Source organism: Amblyomma maculatum, chromosome 5, assembly GCF_055883805.1.
Source record: "Amblyomma maculatum isolate TAMU_Amacu chromosome 5, ASM5588380v1, whole genome shotgun sequence".
NCBI lineage: Eukaryota > Metazoa > Arthropoda > Arachnida > Ixodida > Ixodidae > Amblyomma > Amblyomma maculatum.
In genome coordinates this window covers 135,213,964-135,228,842 of record NC_139348.1, presented here as the reverse complement: position 1 = coordinate 135,228,842, position 14,879 = coordinate 135,213,964, and the positions used below count along the sequence as shown (strand labels likewise).

At 47.3% G+C, this 14,879-nt stretch overlaps 2 protein-coding genes across 7 annotated transcripts in view; one reads left to right on the top strand and one right to left on the bottom strand.

The window, feature by feature from the left end:
• iPLA2-VIA (calcium-independent phospholipase A2 VIA) overlaps positions 1-978 on the bottom strand; it is a 35,278-nt gene extending 34,300 nt beyond the window's left edge. For 4 of the 6 annotated variants that reach the window (XM_084604408.1, XM_084604410.1, XM_084604409.1 and 1 more), the window contains exons 1-2: positions 873-978; positions 207-292 (exon numbers count right to left, since the gene is read on the bottom strand). In XM_084604408.1, coding sequence (XP_084460534.1) covers positions 207-292; positions 873-942 — 156 coding nt within the window. In that variant the 5' untranslated portion in view covers positions 943-978. Of the gene's footprint in view, positions 1-206; positions 293-696; positions 743-781 lie in introns of those variants that run through there. The other 2 variants (XM_084604412.1, XM_084604413.1) reach the window with 2 other exon arrangements.
• Positions 979-12,840: 11,862 nt separating this feature from the next.
• Positions 12,841-14,879, top strand: part of LOC146189646 (nidogen-like) — a 43,151-nt gene continuing 41,112 nt past the window's right edge. Inside the window, exon 1 of the mRNA XM_084604404.1 lies at positions 12,841-13,102. Coding sequence (XP_084460530.1) covers positions 12,869-13,102 — 234 coding nt within the window. The 5' untranslated portion in view covers positions 12,841-12,868. The remainder of the gene's footprint in view (positions 13,103-14,879) is intronic.

Below are 14,879 nucleotides of genomic sequence, written 5' to 3'. Positions count from 1 at the left end.
ATGTCTACGAGGTCATGAGACTGCACAACAGTTCTTGGTATTTAAATCAAGCATGTCCTCGTTCTTTTGGAACCCCCTACTCCAATGCTAAAGCACAACACTGATTAAACATTGCGCGGGTTAGCTGAATGACAGGGTCGACCTGGAGTTCGCTCGACCCATACTGTCATGAACAATCACGTGATAATGTGACGCAATGCACACACCTTGTTAGGCTCTGGCTCCATGCGACTGGACCTCAGGTTGTCCAGAAATCCGCGCAGGAAGGCCATGCCTAGTGCCGGACTGATGTCTGCAAGCCATGCGTGACCATGAAAACGCACACATTTCAGATGAAAAAGAAACCAATCAACAGCACTTTGCGGCGTGCTGCGCACGGGCATGACTCAAAACTTCACGTAAAACCTAAACACTCGCCAAAGATTATACAGAGCAGCAACCAGGGTAATATCTGCCAAACGATGAGCTCTGCCGCCTTGACACAAACGGCGCCGTTGCGCGAAACTCGAGCGGGATTCCCAAACCGAAACGCAAGGAGCAAATAATGGCACTTGCGCGGTAATCGCTTATTGATGACTACAAACCACCACCGACTTCCTACATCGTGAAGCGTTCGTGAACAGATGCATCGAACAGCAATAAAGAAAAAGCAAGCCTGCGCGCACAATCACGCGATGCCATCAGAGTCGCACGTACGCAAAATGAGACCTTGACGTCTCGGTTCGCTCGAGCAGCAACGGCTACAAGCGCTCGCCACAGTACGGAAAGGATTCAGACGTACTTGTCAGAGCCGCTGATTCATACAGCCAAAATAAGGTGCGCGACAGCGAGATGAACGGAGAAAGTAATAACCGCTGGGAATTTACACATACGTTGGCCGTGTTCGAATGTCAACCCGGGTCGACCGCCGGCGGCCCGAGCATCACCGAGCTGTGACGTCATTTTCTCGTGTCGCGAGCGTACGGAGCATGTTCGGAGGCTCGTTCGGCCGCCGATCGCCGCCAGCTGCAGCGGGTGCTGCTACGTCACGGCGCGCGCCGAGCGGCTGCAGCAGAAGAAGCGGCAAGCTGTCGTCTGCTTCCACGCCACAGTTAGCTATAGAGTTCTAAAAGCTCCTACGTTTCACGTAGAACACTGCAGCGGTTCTCCCCATTTAGTATTGCCTGCACTGACGTTGAGATTTCTTTTAGAAAGTTCGGTCATGTACAATCCCGGTCATATTAATACGGGGCATGCCCCGACAATAAAATCTTTAATCACTCTTAATATAGCGAATATAAGGAGACACCTTATACATACATAAATGCATGCCACTGGTGCGCTCGGGTATGAATCCAAATAACCATCAAATATTCTCTGCAAAAGGCGTGATAAAATTTCAAACACCGGACGCCTGCTCCGTAATATTATGGCCGCACCTGTACCTTAATTACTTGGGTTATGTGGAGAGAAGGCGTAGGTTAAAACATTAAGGGGGAAAAAAAGCTAACCAGTCTACCTTGTACAGTTGAATCTCGTTAACACGATCCTGGTTCATACGATCTCCCGTTTCATACTCTCAAAATTGCGGGCAGTACGATATCTCCCCAGTTCTCCCTGTTAATACGTTCCCGGATAACTCAATTTCCCGGTTACTAATTTCGAAATATCGACAAATTGTGGCGTATGATACGTTTTGCGTCTTCAGCGGAAATGTGCTAACGCGCACTCGCCACATGCCAAGCGGCGCTCACCCTCCACAGTTGCTTTTCTGCAGTGCCTAGGTGCAAAGGGGCGAAACATCAAAAAAAAAGGCAACATACAAGGCACCCATTCGCGCGGAAACACTAGAAAAGCAGTGGCTTCTTTGCGGTGCCTTGGGGGTATGTGGGTGAACCATTTGATAATTACGGCTATTCGCTTGCATACGAGTGGGCCGGGTCTGGAGGACGCCGCCTGAGCAAAAACTCGACGGCTGTAAGTTATCGCGATGGCTTTTCCACATGTCAGTAATGTGAAGGGGTGAAGCATTCGAAAACAACCAAGGAAGTGATTCCGGCTTCTCGTTGCCTGCTACGAACCGAATTTGCCACTGAGTCCCTTCCACACTTAGGACAGCGCATATAAGGACTCAGTTCTGCGAGAGCTAAAAAAGGAGCTGTTCATACTGAATGCCTATAAATGCTAACCTACACTTTTATGCAGTTCAGTTCAGGCGTTCAGTCGTGTCCGACTCTTCGTGACCCTATGGACCATGTCACGCCACGCTTTCCGGTCTCTCACTATCTTCTTAACATCACATAGCTTCATCTGCAATGCCTCGAGAATGCCATCTAACCATCGCGTTCGCTGCCTACCCCTTCTCCGGCGACCCTCAACCTTTCCCAACATCAAATCTTTCTCCAGCGAGTCCTCTCTTCTCATCAGATGACCAAAGTAGCTGAGCTTTAACTTTAGAATTTGACCCTCCAATGAGCAGTCAGGGTTTATGGTCGACAATATCGACTGATTTGATCTTCTGGCAGTCCAAGGAACTCTTAAGAGTCTTCGCCAGCACCACAATTCAAACGCGTCAATTCTTCGGCGGTCAGCCTTTTTCACAGTCCAACTCTCGCATCCATACATCACAACTGGAAAGACCATGGAGAGACAGACTAATGTCTCTGCTCTTTACTAGGCGGTCAAGGCTAACCATTGCTCTCTTTCCCAGAAGCAGGCGTCTCCTAATTTCATGGCTGCAGTCTCCTTCCGAGGTAATCTTGGCTCCCAAGAACAGAAAATCTGTCACAGCTTCCACTTCTTGTCCATTCATGCTCCAGGACTTGATAGGGCAAGACGCCATGATCTTCGTCTTTTTAATGTTCAGTTTAAGCCCAAACTTCTCACTCTCTTCTTGTACGCGCATCAGAAGTCTCTTGAGTTCCACTTCACTTTCTGCCATTAAAGTGGTATCATCTGCATATCTAAGGTTGTTGATACGTTTTCCAGCAATCTTCACTCCAGCTGATGACTCGTCCAGACCGGCCTTCCTCATGATGCACTCTGCATATAGGTTAAATAGGCAGGGCGACAGTATGCAGCCTTGCCTCACCCCTTTCTCAATCGGAAACCAATCAGTAAGACCATGCCCAGTTCTGACTGTGGCCTCTTGCCCTTCATAAAGGTTCCTGAGGAGACAGATGAGGTGAATTGGAACTCCCATCTCTTGGAGAGCTTGCCACAATCTACTGTGATCTACGCAGTCAAACGCTTTCGCATAATCAATAAAGCAGAAGTAAATGGGTTTCTGGAACTCTCTTGCTTTTTCCATGATCCAGCGAAGGTTGGCAATTTGGTCTCTAGTTCCTCTGACCTTGCGAAACCCAGCTTGCACGTCCGGAAGCTCCCGATCCACATACTGCTGCAGCCTACCTTGCAGGATTTTTAACATCACCTTGCTAGCATGCGAAATAAGCGCGATCGTGCGGTAGTTGGAACAATCTTTGGCACTGCCTTTCTTTGGAATGGGGATGTAAACTGACCTCCTCCAATCCTGTGGCCACTGCAGGGTTGTCCAAATCTTTTGACATAATGTATGCAGTGTGTTAACAGCGTCGTGGTTGAGGTTTTGAAGCAACTCAGCTGGAATACCATCAATTCCGCTAGCTTTGTTCTTAGCAAGGCTGGCTAAGGCCCATTCAACTTCACTCTTCAGGATGCCCGGCTCGAGATCAATAATCACAACCGTCCTATGTTGGGTTTGCACATCCGGGTCCTTCTTGTACAGTTCTTCTGTGTATTCCTGCCACCTCTTCTTTATCTCTGAGGCTTCAGTGAGGTCCTTGCCTTGTTTGTCCTTTATCACGCCCAGCTTAGCACAGAAGCTTCCTTTGATATCTTTGATTGTCTTATACAGAGCTCTTGTGTTCCTTAATTGGCTGTTGTCCTCAACTGCTCGACACTGTATGTTCAGGAAGGCATTCTTATCTCTCCTTGCTATTTTCTGAAAATCCGCATTGAGAACCTTGTATCTTTCTCTTTCCCCCATACCTTTTGCCATCCTCCTTTCCTCAGCTATTTGCAAAGCCTCTTCAGATAACCAGTTTGCTTTTTTGCATTTCTTTTGCTTTGGAACTACCTTAGTAGCAACTTCTTGTATTATATCACGAACATCAGTCCACATCTCTTCGGGCTCTTTGTCTTCTAGATCTAATTCTTGAAACCGATTCCTCACTTCCACAGCATATTCTAATGGAATCTGATCCAGATCATACCTGAAAGGCCTTCTAGTTTTCTGCGTTTTCCTCAATCGAAGCTTAATTTTGGCAACAAGAAGCTGATGATCGGTGCCACAATCGGCCCCAGGCCTTGTTTTTACTGCTTGTATAGCGCTTCTCCATCTCTGTCGGCAAATAATATAATCGATCTGATTCCTGTACAGACCGTCCGGTGAAATCCATTATGCAGTGAGTCTCAATTTTAAATGCCTAAATTTGTAGCTCATTCAACAGTTAAATCTCTCAAAATCAGGCGGTTCGGGTCATACGTTTCCCCGCATTTTTTAAGAACGCATCAACGAGGTTTGATATATAATACGTAATCAATCCAGGGATCAAGGTACAGCGGGAACCAGAAAAGACACTGTAGCAGACCAGGGCCCGTATTCCGAGTTTGCATCGTCGTATCGAAAGGGTCGATGTCTCCCCGACCTCGAGCCATCTGATTGGTGGAAACGCCGGAACATGTTCCCACCTCTTCCGGCTCCATAGTGGCAACACCCGGTTCCGGTGTTTCGACCAATCAGATAACCCGAGGTCACGTGAGATAGCGACACTTCGATAACGACGTAAACTCAGGATACGGGTCTAGAACTCTTTATTCAAAGGTCTATAGAGTTTGTAGAGTTTTAGTAAGAAACTCTGTGGTTTGATCATACCAATTAGGAGTGAAGGAACTACCATTTATTCGGGGACGAAAAACTGATTTCAGCACAGGTGGAGTTTGCAGTCAAGCACCTCGGTGGCTTCGGCCGACGCATGTAGATATGGCGATATGGCGCCGGGATGGGGCTATATAGTCAGCCGAACCTCCCACTGCTCCAACACCTAATCGGGCGCCTCTAGGGGGTGCGGTTTATGCGCACACGTCCATGCGATATGAATGAAAGTAGGGGTGTTACTGACATGAACATGCATCTAAAATACCGGGTGCGTGACTTTTGTAGCGAAAGCTATACTGCGCTAGGTTTTCATGCCGTCGGCATGGCACCGTGCCACGTGACCGTTGCCTAGCAACTGTCACGTTGTATAGACCGAAAGCTGGACCAGGAGTTGGAGGAGGAAAGAAGTAGAATAAGAAAGAAAAGAAGAGAAAAAAGAAGAAAAGGAAGAATAAAAAGTGTAAATAATAATAATAATAATAATAATAATAATAATAATAATAATAATAATAATAATAATAATAATAATAATAATAATAATAATGATAAGAAGAAGAAGGAGGAGGAGGAGAAGTATAAGAAGAAGAAGAAGACAGATAACTCAGCAGTTTGTAGAGGCGAACGACAGCAGCTAGTTTCTAGGACAGAAGGTCCGTTCGAACATTGTGACGGCGGCACATTAAATCCAGGTGTCCGTCCGCCGAAAATTTCGCTGCAACGCTCACAGCTTTCGCTTTATCACTAGGTTCAAGCCATGCTTAAACCCCCACAATTTTTTTATTGTTTACATATCATTATTTTGAACCCTGCGAGAGATATACATCGGTGCATGCTGTCAGCACAAAGCGGACATTATTCACATTGTAGAGCACAGTGCTGAAAAAGTTAATTAAATAAAATTAATCAATCATATCTTTTTTTTACTTTTGATTTTATTGAAAGCCGTCAGCAGAAAAGCTGAGTCTAGTTTCTAAATTTTCTTTAACTTCGCAATGCAGTTCGAAATATTTAACTTCAAAAATAGGCATGCTTAGCTCATAAATGTGGCTTTTCACAATGCATACATTTATAACGGCATCGCTTACATTTCTTATACAACGAATACGAAAGCCATTGGTGTGTTTTACGCCGTGGAAGCAGTTAAAGTGATTTTACGTTAATCGAATATTTAGGTGGAGTAGGTTTTGTAATAAGGGAGTAATATTACTCATTCACATCCACCCAAGCGCAGCCATGCGGCTACAAAGGAAAGCTAAATCGCTTTTTCGAAAATTCCTTGTTTAAGAGAAATTCGTCCTGGCTCGGGGCTGCGCTTGGGTCAATGAATAATTACTTCCAGCTGGCTGAAAACGCCGCTGCTAGTTGCCCAAGGGATAGAGGCCGTCGTTTAAGCGGGGGGCGACCATTCGGGTCGCTTGTCTGTATCTGCTGGAAATAAAGTTTCCCCTCCACGTGCACCACCACCACCACCACCACCCTTATTACAAACCTGCTCCCCTTTGGGGTATTCCCCTAAATATTCGATCAACACCGTTCCCACTTCGAGTTATTGATCAATTCACTTTCGCTCGATCATCTGATCTGCTGACCGGCCTGGTTAGCTCAGTTGGTAGAGCGACTGCCCCGGAAAGGCTGTGGTCCCGGGCTTCGTTCCCCTGACCAGGATTAATTTCTCTTTAACAACGAAGTTTCTGAGAAAGCAATACAGCCTTCCTTTTTATCCGTATGGCTGCGGTTGGGTGGATGTCAATGAGTAATTACTCCCTTATTATTTTACGTTCAGCTACACCATTTTAAGGATTTGCGGGAAGCCAACTTTCCGACCTAAAAATATCTCAAAATGTACGGTCGATAAAAGAAATTAAAATTGAATTCAGCTTTTATATTGACAGCCTTAAATTTCTTGATCTCATATTAGTTTTTGAAATCGGAAGTTAAGAAAAAATTGGTTAACTTTAGATAATTATTCGTTTCGTCACTGAGCTTTATCACGTGCACGATGTTCACCTTGCTGCACAGGCCCACCTGCACAGACCTATAATCCCTCGCAGGGCTCAAAATAACGATTTGTAAACATATAAAAAGAAACGATGGTGTTGATGGCGGATTGAGTTTGGAAAAGTGAGAGCTGAATCCAGTGGAGAATGTACACAGCCAAAAAAAAAAAAAAGGAAAATACATTACACCTATCGAAATCCCAAATGAATCCAATGGCACTCAATAGGTTCCATTAGACAGTCCTAATTGACTCTCCAATGGGTTCCAGCTGCAATTCACATTGCACTGCAATGCGAATTCTTATTCCAAATAAGTTACTTAATCGATTCCCTTTGGAATTTTCGTTCCAGTAGGACAGTCCAAAGGGACTCCGGTTGTTTACAATTGGATAGCAGCAATGTAAGGTCTCTAAATTGCTCTCTAATGGGTTCCAGCTGCAATTCACATTGCACTGCAATGCGAATTCCCATCCCAAATAAGTTACTTAATCGATTCCCTTTGGAATTTTCGTTCCAGTAGGACAGTCCAAAGGGACTCCGGTTGTTTACAATTGGATAGCAGCAATGTAAGGTCTCTAAATTGCTCTCTAATGGGTTCCAGCTGCAATTCACATTGCACTGCAATGCGAATTCCCATCCCAAATAAGTTACTTAATCGATTCCCTTTGGAATTTTCGTTCCAGTAGGACAGTCCAAAGGGACTTCGGTTGTTTACAATTGGATAGCAGCAATGTAAGGTCTATATAAACATATCGTTGAACGTAACAGCCGCTGCAATATTGGTTTTTCATGTCTCAAATTTATACTGAGTTGGATAAATCTTTGCTAACTGGTAAATTGGTCTTTCCAACTGCGCCCAATATATCGAAGTGAACATTGACATAATTACCAAATAAAGCAGACTTAAATCTTTTGATAATACCAGTCTCAGGCCAGCCGTGTCGGTGCAGTGGTTAAGGCGTACGACTGTTGTCGCCAAAGGTGCGGGATCGAATCCCGTCCGCGGCAGCCGCTTTTCGGTAGAGGCGAAAAGCGAGGGGCCCGTGTGCACGTTAAGGAACCCCAGGTGGTCGAAATTTCTGGAGCCCTCCACTACGACGTCTTTCATAGAATGAGTAGCTTTGGGGCGTTAAACTCCGTAAACCAAACCGAATTATTCTGGTAGCGCCACTTAGCCAGCACTGTGCGTTGTATCTCAGAGACATCGTGTGTCGTAACCTTGACGTCTGGGTACGTATCGAGTGGGAAGGAGGCCGATATTATTGAATTGCAGAACCACAAACCTTGCAGATAACAGAGAAGGATAAGGGTCGTTGGTCTCGCAGAGCGCCGATTCGATGGACAGGAGAAGCACCAGCTCCTGCCTCGTTTGTCCTGTCTACCGGAATGAGAAACCCCCTTGAGAAACGGGCAAGCTACTTAAAACGAGTTGATCTGAACAACGAAGCCGCTTCGTGGTTGCTTACATTGTGTTATACAGGCATTCTACTATGAACGCAATAGTTCTACTGTGACATAACTTCTTTAATCATTTCGAGAGACAGCTATTGCCGATCATTTGTATGGTTTTGCCGTAAACGGTTGGTAATTATACAGTAAGTAGAAACGTTGGTTGTATTCTGTGCATTTCTGTATCGCCTGGTTGATAGTACGAATATGATATATTTTCGGGTAGCCTTTACGGAAGCTTGCCTAGTCCTCTGATTGCCTGAATTCTCAGGTTGTTCTGATTCTATTAGAGATCGCCTTAGTAAATACCTTGAAGGTAACGAACAGTAACCTGATCGGTCTGTAATTCTCCAGGTACTTTGCGTCCCAAGACAGTGGCTCTCGGAAGGCAGGTGGGGGGTGGGGGTCGGGGTCTTGTGTGTGCACTGCTGCCGCAATGCCGGGAGCAAATTGTGGAATTAGAACTTCGTAAATGCTAAACTGACCTCTTAAAATGCGCATTTGATAAGCCAGCGCGCCATGGCCTGAGGAGAATGCGGGGAAGAGGTGACTCGTCGGCGCCGGTATGCATGCCGCTAGAACGGGTACGATTCTCCCTAACATCGCGCCGCTAACTTGTCGGACACCCTGGAGGCTTTGCATTGCATCCTCGCCTAGCAGTGCAGCCAGAGCTCGAGTTTCGCCGATGCCGGCATCAACAAACGCCGTAGACGTTCCCTCTTTCTCCCTCTTTTTCGCGCGTGCTCCCTATTTCCACTTCTCTCGCGTTTCCTTCGCTTTGAGAAATGGCTTTGAACCTCCGCGACCGCCCCGCCGGAGTGGTGCAGTGGTAAGACTCCTGACTACTGTGCCGGAGCACCCGGGTTCGAACCCGACCTCGGCGGCTGCGTTTCGATGGAGGCGAAACGAAGAGGCGTCCGTGTGCTGTGCGATGCCAGCGCACGTTAAAGATCCCCAGGCGATCGAAATTATTCCGTAGCCTTCCACTGCGGCTGCTCTTTCTCTCTTTCCACTTTCACTCCCACCTTCCTCCCTTCCCTTACGGCGCGGTTGAGGTGTCCAAAGAAAACAAATGAGATAGTTACCGTGCATTTTCCTTCCTATAAATCAATCAATCAATCAATCAACCTCCGTGACCTGCAAAACTGTCTCTAGCCAGGTTAGAGCTATCGCGTGTCTTTTATGTGTGTGTGGGCGTGCGGATTCGCGGACCCTGTGGGGTCCGTGGACCCCCATTGAAGAATTCAAAGCAATTTCTTCCTTACGGCAGTCTAAACTTGCACCACATTCTTGCAGAAAAGCAGTCCCAAGAATCACATCATGCGTTAGCCCAAAGGTTCACCGCCGACACCATGGAATAACACTGCATGGTCACCACTAAACATTACTTTCCTGCCAAAACGGTTCTTAAACCTCAAACTCATAACAGTTACTGTAGCTCCAGTGTCTATAAGAGCCATTGTTTTCACACCGTCAGCAAACACTTCCAATTTGTTCTTTAGCATAAACGCAAGTAGAGGTACGGACGTCGCCGACTCGCCAGCGGCCTCATCTCCATCGACCGCGCCTCTATTGTTTGCCGAAGGCAGGTGAGAAGAACGACGTGGAGGGGAAGGTGACCGCCGTTGGCGCTGGGGTGGCGGCGTCACACTTGCTATCAGATGCAGGTGATAACTCCGCAAATATGTCCAATGGTACGTGTCTCAAGCGGACATAGTTGGGGATCGCTGCTGTGTGGTGTGCAGTCGTCCGCGAATGTTCACCGGGGGTCGGTAGTCCTGAGCAGTCGAGAAACGACGGCGGCAGCACCTAGAGATATGCCCTGCAATGTCAAGCCTGTAACAATATGTATAGATCAGTGTAGAACTGCTGTGATGTACTAACTTTTTTTTATCTGTATCGATAATGACATAGCCGCTTTGTCTCTTATTGCATACATCTGATTTTTGCTAATTTCCTGTTTCCTCTTGACCCCTTGCAGGCTACAGCCGTACTTAAGAATATGCTCAATGTTTTCCTTATAATACTTCCTTATGCCGTTTACCTTATGCTTACCGAATAGCTTTGATAGTGCTATCAGTTCTATCTTGTCTGTCGCATCTTTTGTATCTTTAGATAGATTGCCTTTATTCTATCTAAGTATCTGACCCTTGCCTCTACTGCAGGCTCGGTAATGATATCTCTGAAATTATCGTTCAGTATACGCCTGCACTGGCTGTCATCCTTCTTTAAAGCTGAGTATCTGATTTTAAGCAAGATCCTGCCTTCCCTATTGCCGTTAATTCATCGATGAGCTTCTTTCTTACTAAGTTCTTCTATTCTGCGTAGAATGCGAAGACCAAGCACTGTCTTCGTGACGAACGCAGAAGTACGTATCTCTTAGGTAATCCACACGACCAAAGGCCCACAACGCATCGAACTGGTCCACCCTTATTCAGCTTGAGCCATTGACCACCGTGGACAGCGAACCTGTTTCCTAGGTCTGAGGTCCTGGGTTCGAATCCAACCCAATCCACTTTAAACGAATTTTCTTTTCAGATCAATTGCTTTCCTTTGATTGCAGGAACCGCCATGATAATTTTGCATCCGGGCAGAGTCAGAGGTTGCCAGTCAGAGGTTCCCACAATTCCTTGCTTTCATGGGAATTTTTCGCTGTCTGGAATAAACACCAACATCGACAAGACATTCTTAATGTCGTCGCATTAAGAGTATATAACAGCTGTATCTTTTCGACAATCACATGTGCGAAAAATGAAGACAAAAGAAATGGGTTGAATTTCAAATTGATAACGATGCAGCCGGTATGAGAAGGAAAATTGTAGGTCTAACATTGAAAGAAAGGAAGATACTACTGTGGGTGAGGGAGCAAATCGAGTTAATAACATTCTACTCAAAATCAAGGATAAAGCGGACATGGGTAGGGCATGCAATGCAAAGGCAAGATAACCGATGATATTTAAGAGTGCAGACCAAATTTCGACAGAAGGCGATTAGCGTAGCAGCGGGTGGCAGAAAGTTACATGGGCAGGTGAGGTTAGAAAATTCGCGAGGATAACGTAGCCGCAAGCCGCATCAGCACAGGACCAGATATAATTTGGAGAAATGGAGGAGAGACCTTTGCCCAGCAATGAACGCAATACTGATGCTGATGAATTCCTATTACAGCGCTACCGGACCAGCTTCTCTAAATAAGCTTAAAACATTAAACTTAGCAAGGTTTATATTTCAGTGGCGGTCTGTCCGGAGTTAGAGGTCATTAGCACCCTCCGCTTCGTCACAACAAAGAACTCCGCCTAGAGTGATCAGTCGTTGCGCAGATGATGGTACTGAGGGCCGGGGGTTAATAGGTGTATTCATCTAGAAGGTTGCCTCTAGCTGCTCCACCAGGGTGGTAAAATTTTGTTCTGGTAGGAGATAGCGCATTGTCGACTCTGGCCATCGTGATCAGGCCACGACTAGTTATGCACTTCCATTGGCACTACTGATATGTTTTAGCCAGCGGAGAATGGTGCGGCACCGACTTCGAAGCATGGTCCTCGGGGCGGATGCTTTGCCTCTATGAGATCGCTGTAGCAAATCTTCTATGTACAAAATTAGCGCTTCAAATTCTCAGTATTATGCAGGCGCGCAGGACATAATGTAGGCAGTGCGCGAACTTAGTTTTCTTCAACAGTGTCAACCGACGCAGTCGGCCTTGTCTTCGTCTAACAAGCCTCTCCCTCACAGTGCATGGTAGCAGGTAGCAGCAGACCGATGTGCCGGCGGACAGAAAATGGGATTCGAACGCGGCGCGCTTTTTAAACCTTTGCCTCAAAACGACTCTGGCCGCATAAGCTACATTTGTGAGCAGCAGCCTCGCAGGGAGAGTTGATTAGCTAATGGATGACACTTCTCGATTTCCGACTGTCGCAGCCAGTTCTTGTCGGCTCGTGAGAAGATGGAGCCTACCGGGGAGAAGAGAGCGTCTATTTTCTGCTACTTCCTGTCTGGCCTCTAAATTCAAGCCGACACAGGAGACTGTAAACACACGCGCACACAAAAAGAAGTCGGGCCTCCCGGCGCTATACATCTTCTGTCTCACGGTTCAGCACTCAAGTCCCCAAACCCATTCTGAGGAGAAAAAACAAAAGCAGACCAACTTCAGAAGCAGCCCACGCGCGAGGCGGCGTCCCCCCGAAAATAACTTTTCGCCTCAGGCCGCAGCGAGTAGAGCGCGCACCCCTTCCGAGAATGAAAATGGCGCCTTTGTAGCGACGCGGCCCACGTGGTCGTCTAGTCCGCGTCCTGCGATTGGGGCGATTAACCGGTGTTGTTACGATTGGTCGGGCGTGAAGCATCCCGTCGTGTATGGCGGGGCCTATCTCCGAGAAGGCAAGCGTGCCGCTGCCACCGTGGTCGTTCTCGGAAACGAGCAAACCGGGGGTGTGGCAGGCAACGCCATCTGGGGGTCGTCTGGGGCCGCCCTTCTGGCTCTTCTGCGGAGCGCCTATCTCCTCGTAATCGGCTCAGTCGACGTCCTGCCACGATGGCGTGCGGTAGCGGGCGCGCGTCGTTGCCGGCGTGCCAATGCACCGTGCTCCTCCTTCTGGCCTTGCTGCTGGTGCTCCAGGGTTCAGTCAACTCTCTGTCCGTGTCCGACCTCTTCCCTTACGGGGTCAACCAGGATCAGCAGCTTCCACGGGAGAATGATATCAGCTCGGCCGAGGTCCAGCTCAGCAGCCCTATCACCTTTTACGGCACAGAGTACTCGACGCTATATGTGAGTCGGCTTCTTTAGCGCGCATTCCTCGCGTTTATCGCGAATTCTTCGCGCCCCAGGGCCTCGTCTTCGCGGCTGACGGGACGCACGTACGATGCTTCCGTTGGCACTCGCGTGCAGCGACCCTGGGCTTCCAGTAAAGCGGCCTTTTTGCTCTCACAACTGTAGGTTATGGTGTGACCGGTTCCATACTGGTCGTTTAGGAACAGCAAACGTGGTCACTTGCTTGCAAAACGCCAGATACACGAGAACATGGTTTAGGAATCGCCGTTCGGGATTTAGTGTCCCGAAAAGACACGTGAGCTCTGAAGGACGCTTTAGTTGACGGCTGCGGATGAAATTGTGATCGTCGGATGCTGCTTAATGTTTACTGACATCGCGTATTAAATGGCCATCCTGCATTTTGCATCCGTCGAAATGGGAACGCTGCGAGATTCCTTATGCTCCGCATAATGAATTTAGTCCCGCAGTGTTGGGGACACCTGTCCATACTATCTCAAGGTTAAAGACGAGTTGTGAGGGATAATTTCTGCTTCGTTTGTTACCGACGTGCATTACAGAAAAAAATATGACTGGAGGATGATTAGCCTTGCAGTGCCGTCGGAGCAAGCACACTGCTAGCGGGAAGAGCAAAGTGTTGCTTTTCAAAGTAAATACTTTTCGTGTATGCGGACGATAGATGGTTTAGTGCAGGCCGCTATCTTGAAACATGCTCCCTCATTGCGCAAATATCAACGATGAAATGTGATCTCTATGGATGCTAAGAGGGAGCGTAATAGGGGATGCTCACAACAGGTGGAAACGATTTTTTTTCCCTTGTCTGCAATGTCTGCATACAGTAAACAAAAAGGGTTTGCATAAAAAGAAATGTTCAGTTTGCATAATTGGGACCCTTAGACAATTTTGCTGGGTCTCTGCCTTCACATTTCTGTACACTACTCAAATGCGTAGAATGGTAGGAAGCGGGCACAGACATAATTAGCTTGACTGAAACTTTCTGTGATTGCCATTCTCTTCTTATTTCTGGCTTGAGGACCTACAAGGGCACATGCTCGCGGATTATTAGGGGATTGCAGCCTTCAGTGAAAGAAGCGAAACAAAAGAACTGTCCACTGAATGGTTCGATATAACGGGCTAAAAGGATGCAGTCATGTGGAAGCGATAAGCCCAATCACGGCACTGTACAAATATGATGGTCCCAGGAAATGGGGCAAATTCGCAGAAATGGAAAGAAGCATTTCTAAAACAAACCGGCACCCTGAGGTCCAGCTTCGTACAGGGATGCCGACGCAAAATGCTACCCTTCCTCGGCGCATCCAGTCCGTCAAGCCTGAACGAGATACAACGTATTCCACGGCGCAGGACTTTGCAAACATTATGAAAGCCCAGGGGCGTAAACGTTTGCGTGTTCCTGTTGCGTTTTTGCTCACGACTTTTCAAGCTGGTCATACGCAGAGAAACGTTCAATGGCGTTTCTTGTTGATGAGCGTTTGTGCACTGACCTGCACTTACTTAACTGGTTCACTCGAGCAACGGTTCAAGACCGTATCCAGCGCGTCCGGGGACAGTATACCACCATCCATTCTACGAGACAGCGCGCACTGTCTTGGCAACACGCACTGTTCTTTATGCCAGAAGTTGCGTGTTTTGGTTATTCTTTCGAGATGTTGGGGCTACACACGTCTCTTTTCCCAGTAGCTCGCGCTGGAAGAATGCAGGGCTCCCGCCTTCCATCCCTGTGTTGTTGTAGAAACTAGCTCCGGGAGATTTGCATAGA